Source organism: Nannospalax galili, unplaced genomic scaffold (assembly GCF_000622305.1).
Source record: "Nannospalax galili isolate Female #2095 unplaced genomic scaffold, S.galili_v1.0 scaffold892, whole genome shotgun sequence".
Taxonomy (NCBI): domain Eukaryota; kingdom Metazoa; phylum Chordata; class Mammalia; order Rodentia; family Spalacidae; genus Nannospalax; species Nannospalax galili.
This window is the reverse complement of record NW_008333311.1, coordinates 4039094-4052810: the sequence shown is the minus strand read 5'-3', so window position 1 is coordinate 4052810 and position 13717 is coordinate 4039094. Positions and strand designations below refer to the sequence as shown.

General features: G+C 38.3%; 1 protein-coding gene across 1 annotated transcript in view; it reads left to right on the top strand.

The window, feature by feature from the left end:
• The window catches only part of Itga4 (integrin subunit alpha 4), a 92938-nt gene that overhangs the window by 53520 nt on the left and 25701 nt on the right, over window positions 1-13717 (top strand). The window contains exons 16-17 of the mRNA XM_029561053.1: window positions 888-1037; window positions 3186-3262. Coding sequence (XP_029416913.1) covers window positions 888-1037; window positions 3186-3262 — 227 coding nt within the window. The remainder of the gene's footprint in view (window positions 1-887; window positions 1038-3185; window positions 3263-13717) is intronic.

Sequence of the window (13717 nt, the reverse complement as noted above, 5' to 3'; positions counted from 1 at the left end):
TCAGCCATGTGTATTTGGCTATGTTTACAGTACCACATACGAGTTCCCTCCCATTGAGTGGGCTTTAATTAGGTAGCTGTTGATTATCCCCAAAATAAAAGTGCCAGTTCTATACCTATGTCATTTGCTACACCAGTTTTTGAGGTGGTTATTAGGCCTTGAAATTGGGTTGAACCATCAGTTGATAGGAAATTGCATAGTGCTCTCCAAAGCTATGAGAGCTAGCCTTCAAGGGAGGTGACTTCCAGGTCAGTTCCATTTCTGTTACTCCAAATCCTGTGTCTGAAGTATTTCCTGTCTTACCTTCAAGTTCCAGGAGGCAATCCAGGGCTGTGGCAATAGCCTGTGTAATTTTGGGAGTCTTTCAGACAGGTCACGACTGTTAGAACACATAATGGGGAAAGGTCAATATAACAAATAACAAAAGAAAAGTTTCATAATAAATAAATAAAATTGAATCCAAATCATACTAAGAACTAAAATGATACCTTATTGAGTGACAGTACAGGTCTATAAGAATATATGGTAATATTAAATGGAATAAAAATATGAGAATTTTAAAATTATTTAGAGTATTCAAATGTAAAAGTACCAAGTTGCAAGAATTGTAGAAAATAGCATGGAAGGGAACATGTTCAGATGCAGAGTTTTGCAATGATTTTGCATGTTAATAGTTTTTCACTTCATCCTCATGTTGTCACAAAAATATGAATCTTTCTGTAGTGCAAGAAGAATTCACACTCAAGGTTTTTGAAGCAATTCAGATTTAAAAAATGGGGATTTTCTTTGTCTTTTTTTATTATTTAGCCTTGTGGAAGAGTTTTATGTATCTTTTTCTATTAATACTTACTTTTCTTATTAATCCATATGGTTTTTAATTTTCTCAGAAAGATGTACGCGATATCCTCACTCCAGTTCAAGTTGAAGCTGCTTATCACCTTGGGCATCATGTGATCACCAAACGAAGCACAGAGGAATTCCCACCACTTCAGCCCATCCTTCAGCAGAAGAAAGAAAAAGACATGATTAGGAAAGTGGTATGAATGTTCTCTGTGTTTAAAACATTCTGTGACTTAATTAAAGAACTTTTAAAATAGGGTGAAATTAAATGTGTTTGAACTCTTTGAAAAATTTTTATGGATTTTTAATGAAAATAGATTTACAGCATGTCTTTTTCCACTTTTTTAAAAAATATTCTCTTTGGGATCTTCAGTTGAATATTTTAAAATATGCATTTAGCCACAAGAGTATCTTCCCACATATAAATATTTATATGAATGTAAAACATTCATAAATTTTCTTTTCCTTGATGCCTTGCCAGTGAAGAAAACGCAGCCCCAGAGAAGTTGCATTGGAAGCTGGCCGTACTGCCAGTCAGCTGTTCAGTGCCAACCGTGGCTAACTGCCCCCCCGCCCACTTTCTCAACCTCTTTTCCTTTCTCTAGTTGTCTGTCTCTCCATCCATGATTCCAATATGTGTTCTTTGCCCAATTCTCTTGCTGAGTTTTTGTCATTTATAAACAAAATTTTGTGTGATACACTTTCTCGTTTTAAGATTGTATTACACCTTTCACAAAAATCTCAATAACAGTTGCATTTGAAGACAAATCCTGCATTGTAACTAGTGAATTGCTCTTTTTTTCTAAATTGCTCCCAAATATTTCAGCTTCCCTGACAAAACATTTATTCTCAGGAATCCCAGTGCTGAGACCATAACTGTTCAATAACAAGGTTGTAGTTAACAGGATGCTTTGGGGCATGGTCAAAAGCATTCATTAAAGCATGCACTAATGGCAGACAGTATGCAAAAGATGAGGATATTTCAAGGTCTAATTCACATCCTGTCCAAGCAAAATTGCCTTAAGGCACATTAGTATTTTGAATTTATAATCACCACGGTCTAGTCCAGAATACTCGATCAAATGAATGTAATAACTAAAGAACATATTTCCAGACTCTTCCATGAAGGTAGTTATAGGAGTCAGGCATTTTCTTCTTACCCTTCTATTGAACTTTAGTTTTCAATGTAAAGTAATTTGCAATGTCTTCAATAATTTAAGATCCAATATTGTAAACTGCAATAGACAATATTAACAATTTGTAATCTATATTTTCATTCTTAAAAGAACCTTTCCTTCAATTAGGAGTAGCAGGAAAAAAACCTCATTGACTGAATCATTTAGAAGAATCTTTTCTTCTTTCCCAGGTGTGGGGAGTCTGTGGTCTGTGATAGACTTCTAGTCATCCTCACTTTCTGTTCATTCTCACTTTGTGTGCCTGGCTCCTTCTTTGACTTTCTAACTACCTCCTTTTCTACATTTTTCCTTTTTGTTCACCTATTTCTATCATCTTGATTTATTTTAATTTTTTATGATTTTCTTTTGTGTTGTGAATCCCTCAAGTCTGCCTAAGTTGTATATGGATACCTCACAGTATGCATGAATATTTTTTAAATGATTAGAGTTTAATAAATTCTGGAAGCTTCGTGACAGACTACCATTTAATTTTTTTCAATGTCTCAAAGTAAAGCTCCTCAGTTTCTCTATGTAGGTGTAATCTTGGATAGAATCACTGTCCATCCATGTGCCAAAATTAAGTTGTGAGGGTTGGAGAGATGACTCAGTGGTTAAGAGCACTGGGTGCTCTTGTAGAGGACCCAGGTTTGGTTCCCAGCACCCACATGGTGACTAACAACTGTCCCTAACTGCAGTTCCAGGGATCTTATGCCCTCTTCTGACCTCCACAGGTATTGAATGACATGAGCACACTTACATACAAGCAGACAATTCACTCAAACACATAAAGTAAAAGTAATAAATAAAATATCTTTAGAAACAAAAATTAAGAATTGTACTTATAAATGTCATAAAAATATACCACCATAAGATGTAAAGGAAAGCTGACTTTGAACACCTTATAATTTATACTGAAATATCTGCATAGTACCTTTAATTAACTTTCTCAAATCTTACCTAACAAATTTAAGCCAAATATCTACTAGAAGAACCGAGTTTCTTTAGTATTTGAGCCTCTTAACCAATTCTCAGATTGAACCCTTGGGGAAGTATAAATTATAATTTGCTGTATAAATTAATTTTTTTCATATATCACAGGTGATTTATTCTTTAAGTATAGAAATGTCTACTGGTTGAGTGAAAATAAATATTGTCTTATTTTATTTCCAGATAAACTTTGCAAGGTTTTGTGCCTATGAAAATTGTTCTGCTGATCTACAGGTTTCTGCAAAAATTGGATTTTTGAAGTAAGTGTAGTCTATTCTGTTTTTCGTGCAAAGCACATAAAAGGTACATGCATGTAGGCTCCATTAAGAAAGAGGCCAACCTGTGGGTGTTTGCATTATTTAAAGAATTGTAAAATAACAATGTTTTACTATGAGGCATTTATGTCTGTGCTATTTGTAATAAGTATATATTCAAGGATTACCGTTTTCCGAGAATGACAGTATATGAGCACTACGGCTTTATGAAACATACTCGAATCTTTTATTAGCAGCTCAGAAAATACTTCAGGATTTAATTGTGCCTTGGGACATCATTATTTTAGTTACAGTTATGTTTTAACACTTGTAAGTGCCTGGCAATAAAGAGTTTGACTGGAAAAATAAGCTTCACTGTACAACAGTATTTTTTTATTACTGGAAAATGGGTTATATCATTCAAACTGATATGCAAGATAATACATTTTGACAAATTTGAAAGGGAATAAACTAACTCATTTCTCTAAATTCATAGGATAGAGTAAGCAGAAAACATGTAATGTGGTTAGAATAGCATCTGGTACACAGTAGAACTGGCTAAACAGTGATGGGCGGGCTTACTCTATGATGGCTCCATCGTGATTATGTATCACATGGAGATGCCTGTATTCAAATTTTTTCATGTAAGGATCATGGGGATAGAAGAGGGATAGGAATGCAGCTGTGACAGGGCTTCGAAATGGGAAACTGACTTAGGAGGTGGGACACAAAGAAGCCACTGCAGTCTGGGACATGTTGAATTTGGTAGAGCTTTGGTATGTAGCTCTTGACTTGGAAGTCCATATCAAGATCCATTTTAAATTTTCTAAATTCCTCTACACATTTGTGACTTGTGGTATTGGACAGGGAGGAAAAACCACAAATTTACAGAAAAAAATTCTAAAAATCAAAGGATAGAAATCCCTTTGGAAATTGTAAAAAGATCTTCAGAAAACTACTACATCCTGATCACATAACTCGTGGAGAATATGAAAAAGTAGCATTCATATGAACATTCTGTAGCAAGGTGAGACAGCATAATGATGGGAAGGCGTTACTGGCCAGTTTTAAGATGAAAATCTCAGTGTGGTTGTACTCAGCTGTCAGGAGTCGTGATTAAGGAAGGGAGGGGGCAGGGATACCAGAAACAAGGTTCAACTAGAAATTTTTATCCATTTATTAAATGTGATTTATTTAATCATGTGAATCAGAGGCAGGGAAAGAATGAATTGGAGGGCAGCCTTTGGCTTAAATCCCAAAAGATGCTTTTTGGTTCCTTCTTAAAATTTCTCTGAGGCATTTGACAGCCCTTCATTTTCTCTTCTGAACCTCTTTTCCCTTCATCCCCGGGATGACACACTGCTGTCCTTCCTCCTCTAACCTTTCCTCAACTGCCTTTGCAGAATCTTTATTTCAAGCCTGTTTCACATACTACCACATTTTTCCTGAGTAAAGTTGCCTGAATCTTTGAGCTCACCTCTCCTTCCCACGCTGCTATGTCAGTCAGCATCTCTGAGCTTTGCATCCCATGCCTAGTTGCCCTTTAGACACACCCTCCTGAACCCTACACATTCAGTCTGACCAGACATTACTCAGGAATGGTGCAACCATCACCTAAATACAACGCCAAAAATCGGAGTTCAACCTTGTTCTACTCTTGTTTGAAAGCTTGACATTCAATGGATCTTAGGAATTTTCAGTGCTACCACCTCACTGTACTGCTTGTCTCTCCTCTGTCTCTTGTCTATCTTCACTGTGATTCTAGACTCCGTATCTTCCTGGATCACTGAATATTCCAGTTTCCTGAGTATTGGTCTTAGTATTCTGATTCCTTGACATTGTGCTTCTGCATGACCTGTCTCACATCAATATCTGAGGAGTCAGTAGTTCATGTTAGATTTTAAATTTGAAGTCCTTGGTCCTATTTCTCACCAGTGTTCAAGCATCTTTTTATATCAACAGAAGAATGTTGACAGTGGTTTGGCCATGCCATGCACTCTCAAGCTTGCATCTTTTCACTTCTGCTCTTCCTCCTGATGAACCTGCATTTGTCTTTAAACCTCAGCACTTCCTGCCTGTCTCCAACTCCTTACACCTAAGCTCTGCTGTACCTTTGGGCCCATGGCACTGGGTTCACTGTGTTGAGTGTCTCTCTTCATGCTACCTTGGAAGCTGCTAAAAGGCAAGTCACGTCCTCATGTTTGTATTCCTCACCCCTAACAGAGTGCATATAGCACAGTAGGTGACTAATGGGCATTTGCTAAGAAAGGAACAGGGGTTCCACCAGAAAGAGCACATAAAAGACCAGACTTACAAAGGGAGGAGTTAGCCTTAGAAAAGAGTTAAGATTATCCTTAGTTTGAGCTCAGAAGCTGGAGAAAGATGCTTGATTGCTTTCTTTCAGTAAGAGGAAGAAAAATGTAGAAAAGCTGTGGTTGGTTGCTATGAAACTTCACATCCATAAGTGGCAAGTAAGGACTTTCTATTTAGGTATTTGTTTTCTAAAAACATATAAGGGTTTTTGGTGTATCATGGGCCTTTTATAAGAGTCACACAGGTGTGTGTGGAGGGGAGATTTTCTGATGAATGCTGTTTCCATCAGCTTGTATTAGGCATTGCTGGTGTCTCCCTAATGTCTTTCACTCTGAGCCCTCTGGCCCATAAGAAAATTGGGTCTCAAAATTTATGTGAAAAAAAATTTTTTTGGTCTTTTTGAGACAGGGTCTCCCTGTAGCCCCAGCTGTCCTGGAACTCACTAGGCTGGCCTTGAACTCACAGAGATCCTCCTGCCTCTGCCTCCCAAGTGCTGGGATTAAAGGCGTGCACCACCACACCCAGCATGTGAAAAAATTTTGTTAATTTATTATTTTTATTTTTATGTGTATGAGTGTATTTCCTGCATGTGTGTAAATGCGCTTGTGCTGTGCAATGCCCAATAGAGATCAGAAAAGGGAGTCAGATCTCCTGGAATTGGAGTTATGATAGTTATTAGCCATCATGTGGGTGCTGGGAATTGAACACAGGTCCTCTACAAGAGCAGCCAATGATCTTAACTGCTGAACCGACTCTCCAGCCCCCTACTTAGCATTTTTAATTAGAAGTATTTTTCATGACTTAACTATCAAGCCTCTGTTGATTTGAAGTGGTAACTGGTTAAGTACAGGTAGTAATTCTTAGGATGTGGTCTTTGAGTAGTGTTCAGAACAGCCAGGATGCTTGATACAAAGGCAGGCTCCAAGACCCCAGAACTTTCTCCATATCCATGGGATAAAAGACAGAAACCTTCACTGTTAACAGGGTTCTCACACTGAGGAGCAGTGAAGTGGTGAAACACTTCACATGGGAAGTCAAGTTGACCTGGTTCAAGCCTTGGATCTGTCTACCAGTTTACTAGCTGGATAGGTTCTTTTAGCTTCATTCCTCGTTGTAAAATAATAGAAATTGTGCCTTCTAGATGAGTTTTTTAAATTTCAACTATGCACTTAGTACAAATACTCAGCTCAAAGCCTGGTACCTGTGAAAGGTCAACAAAGTTGATACTATTTTTGGAATGATATCATCCCCTTAGCCTCAGTTTGACTTTTCCAGTTACCTGCTTCCTTCCTAAAAGAAAGTTTTCAGAAGCAAACAATTAAAAGCTTTAAATCTTGTGTCTTTCTAAGCAGCACGATAAAATCTCATTCCGTTCTCTGCATTGTCGTCCTGTGCAGGGTATCCATGCTGTATAAGCTACCCCTATTGGTTACTCCGTAAGTGTCTCCATCATCAAACTGACTGTGGCAGCATTGCAGAGCTTGTCTTCCAGTCACTCTATCTTAATTAGCAATAAACCCAAAGTGCATGAGAATTGATGCTAGAAATTTTATAATGGTATGCTGTTGCTGTTTTACTAGTTATTAGTAATTGCTTATGTCTAATTTATAATTTAAATTTCATTGTAAGTATGAATATATAGGAAAACACATATACACTTATATGTATATATGTGTATGCATGAGTGTATGTGTGTGTATGTCTGTAGGTATATATGTATAAAATCTACAGTTGGGACATCCACATGGCATCTCGGGATGTCTTCTTTGTGGATAATGGGACTACTGTGAACTGTGGTTGGGGTACTTGCTGGTTATGCTACTCACAGTTTTTTAGTTTGGCCATAAAATAGAATATTATAAATTCTGGACATAGGTGCTTTCCATATTGAGAGTCCCTCTGGGCATGGCTGCCTGATATGTGCCAGTCTAAGGTATGGCTGGGAAGTGGTGGGCACCAGCCTTTCTGAATCAGTTATGAAAGTTACAAGCCATTTCTTTTTAAAAATATTTTACTTATTATTTTTTATTTTATGTGCATGAGTGTATTGCCTGCATGTAGCTAAGTACACCTGTGTCATGCAGTGTCCTTGGAGGACAGAAGAGGCCGTTGGATCCCCTGGAACTGGAGTTACAGACAGTTGTTAGCTGCCATATGGGTGCTGGGATTCGAACCCAGATCTTCTGCAAGAACAACCAATTTTCTTAAACACTGAGCCATCTCTCCAGCCCCATTTCTATGAGGTTAATGGTAGTTCATTTGAGGAATTTGAAAATGAGCGCTCTACTAATTGCTTTCAAACCCACAGTGAGAGCTTTTGAGTAACTATGTTGCATTTTGAGTAAGTTTTTCTATGTCAAAATATGCCACCTCTCCATGTAACTGTCCCTTCTCCCTCCTCTGGAACTGCAAATCAGGGCCATATGTTGCGTGGCTTCTTTTGGCTGGAACTCCAGCAGCACTAATGTTATTTATGTGCCCCAGGTCTACAAACCTGTTTTTGATAAATACATTTACTTAGTAAAGAACATGAGTTCCTGACACTTGCCATAATGAACTGCTCAGGAGATGATAAACAGTGCTGATTCCTATTCCTTTGCCTTTCCCTTCTGCTGAGGCCTCCTCCTGTGTGTCTAGATTCCCAGGACAATAAAGTACATCCAGATGAGTTTCCACAGCAAAATAATGGCCAACAGATATGACTTTATCACAATTACAAATATTATAGGCATTAGCCATCACATGGGTCTTTAAAGTCAGATCTTTCCTATTGGATGTGGTGTAAATGACACGACTCTTCTATGCTTCATGCTTCTCGCATAAATGATGCACATTTTCCATTAATGATTGTTTTCACAACAGTTCAAAATACTTTTAAGTAGCAGAATGTTTGAGTAATAGTGACTTTAACAACTGAATTTATGTGGCATAATGTCTGAAGAGAGATGGTAGGTGCAGGTTTGGCGAGCAGCCATGAAAGACTAGACATTGATGGTTATCTTTCATGTTCTTTTGGCTTTTCCTCATCATTACAAACATCTGGGTACACATGCTTGACTGAATGGGACTAAGCATGTATATCAGAATATATGAGGTCCAGTGGGGGGATTGGGTGGGCATGGGTCTCAATTAGATTAAGAACTGTTTCATGAAATGTACAAACTCTCAATAAATTTTTTTAATGACTGCTGCAGCACCAAGGTTCCCATCAAGAAAAAGGCACAGGAGTAAAATGGTTTCTGGTTTCTTTTTGAGGCTTCCTTTCCAGAAAAGAGAGTCCCTTCTTATATTTTGTCTAACTTGACATGTATGCATTCCCTGAATCTGTCATGGTGCAGGGAAAATGGAGTTCTGGTCATATTAGACCTGTTAGGCTCCATTCCCCAAACTTGAACTAGATGCTTGTCATTTGCAGTATTAACAGAGTGCTACCTACTGCCTGTGTAATCTGGGGTCCTGTTAGCAGCAAAATGGGAACTCACTGACAGTTAGACAGTCAGCAGTAGTGGCATCTGCCACCATGGTTATTTATCCCTCAAAGATCTAATCCCATAGAATTGTCCTTTTCAAAATAGAAGCCTCGCTGATCTCACAGAGTTTGGAGAGGATGAATTGCATGCTTCTGCACTGAAAGCCTCTCTTTGCTAGCTCAGTCTTCCAATGCAAGCATTTCTGCAATTTCTGGAACTCAGTGGGTTTGCTTTTATTCAATAAAATCTTAGATGTCAGGTCTAGTTGGCAAGGATTTCCCAGTGCTTCCTTCTTCCTGGAATACTAGTGAAGAAAATGAAAAGAGAATAAAATGTCACTTTGGCCTACAGGCCACTCACTGAAGGCCACTCTTTTGTCAAATAAATCTGTCATGCATCTTTCTGTAAAGAATGATGCCAGTTTACATTCTGTTTTGCTCCTTTTTTGTCCTTTTTCCCCTTTTACTTCTTTCTTTCTTTCTTTCTTTTTTGACCCTTATCAAAACCAAGTGAGCTATAGAGACCCAATTCATTTTGTCAAGAAAGAGAATATTGATGATACTAAGATTTAGAGAATGTACCTTGCAAAATAAAATCTTTTTCCTCAGAGAAAACACAGAGGCTGGTGTTACAATAGCTCAGCTTCTGTTTTTTCTTTCACTTATTAAGTTATGATTCCACATCCTTGCAATACATTGGTTTGTGTCAGTTATGTGGATTCTAGGCAGCTTTGTAAATTTCAAGCTTGCATTATGCACATTTTAATGAAGAATGAACTGTGAGGCCTGGGGAAGCCTCTGGTTCAGTCATGTCACCGGTCCAGATGTGCAGCTGGCTCCACATCATGTCTCATATAGGATGCTGGTTGCTTGTGGTGTCTTTCCAGTGGCATCTTGTTAATGAATCAAGATACAGAGTAAGATGTGCATTTTAAGAGTAGAGTTGGGGTTGTGGTAATTTTACAAAATAGCTTAGAAATGGAAAATAAAGCAGGAGTCTTGCTGACAGCATGAGCCTGGTCCTGCTCTAATTTGCTGATGTCTTGGAACCTGACTGTGTATGCCAAGCCTCCACCTTCTGTTGCTTGTCGAAGTGCCAACTTCTCTCCCAAAGGTGTTCAGCGACTAATGCTTTGGTTCCAAGCCAGAATATTTTATAAATGTCTATTTCTAGGCAGCTTTTTTACAAGTCTTAATTAAACTTTAATGTCAGCCTGAAGTTTACTTTTAGAGAACCTCATAAATCCCTGTGGTTGTAACACAGAAGGAAGAAGGCAGCACAGCTCAGTTCTTCACTACTTAACCTGTGTTACCAAGAGGATACCTGCTGCCTAAGCCTGAAGGCTCACAACACGAGTGAACCACGCTGTCTCCTGCATGCTGGGGTCAAATACTTAGTTAATACCTGTTCCTCCACCAGTGTGCAACTGCTCAAACCTAAAGGTCAGAAAGTAAAGATGGTTCACACACGTGTGTTTCTCTCTTTTCTTCTGTGTCTATAGGGTGCTACAGGAGAGATTAAAAGGTTGGAGCTGCAGAACTTTCTCTATTGCTACATGGGTTCTAAGGGAAAATCCTGTAGCCTGTGCCAGCTGAAAATAAAGGAAGTCTCTCTCTGTTGAACATAGAATGGAGCCAGGTGTGCTGGTACTCACCTGTATTCACATCACTCAGGAGGCAGAGGAGGGAGAATCATAAGCTCAAGGCCAACTTGGGCTGTATATAGGAAGACTCTGTTTCAAAAAAATAACACAGAATGGATTTTAGACATATCAAATTGCATGTTGATTTTGAAATGGTTTTGATCAGTCATATTGCTCTACAGCAGTGGCCAGCCCAAAATTTTCTCTAAAAAGACAGATAGTAGATATATTAGACTTCTGGGGACAGTATTCTCAGTCTCGGCTGTTTACCTGTGCATTTAGAGTACAAAAACAGAGGATGGCTGTATTAAATAAAACTTTACTTACACCAGCAGGTAGGGGAATGGATTTTACCATCAGACAGGAGGTTCCAGGTGCCTGCTCTATGATATGCTTCCTTTTTCTGTGACACTTATGCAATAAAGCTTTATTTTTCTGTTAGGTAAAAATGGTTCCTTGTAGTATACTTTATTTAAATTTACTTCATTAGTATAACTTAATTTGGTTGCTTAAGTAAACCAAGAATCAGAGGTTTTAAGGAATTAATCTTGGGTTTAAAAGGGTCTATACCTAGATGGAAATGTGCTCAGCTAGAGAGGGAAGGCAGGAAGAAGAGAAACCCAACAAAACCACCTGTGTGTCTTTAGCAAGTTCCACATGGCACATGGCTGAAATCCTCACCTGTTGCTGAAAGAATAGGTAAGAGGAAGAAGTAATTCATTGGGTGGAACATGGACAGGATACGGTGGAAAACATGACAATGAGCGACTTTCAAAACCAACATAAATTAGTTTCACAGTTTCTTTATTTTATGTGTATGAGTGTATTGCCTGCAGGCATGCAAATGCACCCATGTCGTGCAATGCCTGAGGAAGTCAGATCCCCCTGAAACTGGAATTAAGGAAGGCTGTTAGCTGCTATGTGGGTCTTGGGATCCAAACTGCAGGTCCTCTGTAAGAGAAGCCAGTGCTGTTAACTGCTGAGCCAGCTCTCCAGCCCCAATTTCACAAAGTTTTGAGGGAAAGAAGCAACACGAAAAATCACAGCTATGTAGGATTACATACTCTCTGATCCCATTTACAAGAAGTACAAAACTGGGAAAAAAACTAGTGTATACAATTAAAAAGTCAGTGAGCTGGGCAGTGACAGGAGAAGGGAGGCCCTGGGTGCATTTTCTATATGGATAATGCCTCTGCTTAGTTCAAGTGCCTGCCTCATACATGGATCCACTCAATAACCAAAGTTATTGAGTTATACACAAGACATTTGCTTCTTTCTAAACATTCATTTATATCAATAGCTTTGAAATGGAAAGAAAAATCAGAAGAGGGGAAGAAGTTTTAAGTATTAAGTGAACTGTTCAATTGGAAACATACCATTAGATCTAGAAGAGTGGGGAATGTGCACTAAACTACAATTTTGTTTAATATTCTGATGTTCAGAAGAATTCATAATTCTTCAAAGTAATTTTTTCTTTCCAGTATTTATTTTGCTATAGGCTTATGATAATTTCCATAGCTGTGTCACCACTAACATATTTGGATGTGGACTGGGGTGTGGATCACAGGAGTTGGTAGTGCTGGACTTTCTCAGTGAGACTTTTGAGATGTTTGTGTCATTAGGGCAGAGATGAACATGCTATCTAGCTACAATTTGATAGAATTTATGCTGAAGAGTTCACAAATTTCAACTCAGACTTTTAATGCCTGATCATGCAGGCATGTACATATGTGGTATTTGCATAGTAGCCACATATTTATGGACTCTGAGAAAACCCTCCTGTTATTCAGCATCTTGCTTCAGTGAAAATTTAGTCTAGAGGTAAAAAAAACACAGTGACTTGAAATATTGCCTTAAAGCAGTGCCCAGTGTGCCTCATGAGAGACAGAGGCCATGAGTTTCCTATGCGGGGCTCGGGTCCACAACAGTGAATAAAGACTTGGAGAACTTCTAGGTGTTTTTGGTGTTTAAGCTGAATCTTGAAGAACAAATGAAAGTTAGGCAGGTATATAAGGAGGAGATGGTACTAAAGGGAAAGAAAAGCTTGAAGGAAGGCAAGAAGCATCTTGATGTGTTTGGACGACTGTCTGTAGGTATGCGGCTAAAACAAAAGACTGCATTGTGAAGTGGAAAGCAAGGCCAGGGCCAGCCTTTGAAGGCCTCAGCGTCCTGTCGAGAAGTAGGAACTCTTCTCACAATGTCACTGGCAGCTATTACACTGGCATGGGTGGTGTCTAGTTGGCTTTATCTGTGTGATGACCAAATCAGAGGAGAAGATGAATGTGAAAGAGAAATCAGTATGGGTATAATCCATGTGAACTCAGGTGTGGTCAGATTTTTTTTTTTTTTTTTTATAAAATTTTTAGGTTCACTATTTTTTTTTTTTTAGTTTTGTTTTTTTTTTTTTTTTAATTAGAAGAAGCATTTCATTACAACAGCATTGATCTATTCAATAACATTTTTCTGAGCTAGGGTACATCTCTTTCAAAATTGGCTGTACATATTTAGGTTTACAGATGAATTATTATGCTTATACAATCTTTTACTCATTATAAGCTCTATAAGACATAAAATTAAATGAGGTTCCAATGTTTAAAAAAGATCTCCACCTCGTTGTCAAAACACACAGTTTCATACAGAAAAATTCATTCCAGGGCTCTTGACATTGAGACGTTTTCACATGCATTTCTAATCTCTATATACATGACTATCACTGGTCACAGTCACCCACCTTCTGAGCTCCTCGGCATCTGAGCATGAATACAAACTCGTCAGGTAGACAGCCTTCCTCTCCCACTAGAGCCTCCATACTCTGCTATCCCTGCCACTGTTAATCTCTTCTTGGTTTAGTTGTAGTGGTTCCCATGCCTTTAGATATGCATCAATTTCTTTTAGGCTTTCAAATTTAGTAGCATATAGGTTTTTAAAGTATTCCCTTATAATGTTCTGTATCTTTCTGGTGTCTGTTGTGATGTTTCCCCTTTCATCTCTGATTTTGTTGATTTGGAGGTGCTCTTTCTTTCTTTTGGTTAACTG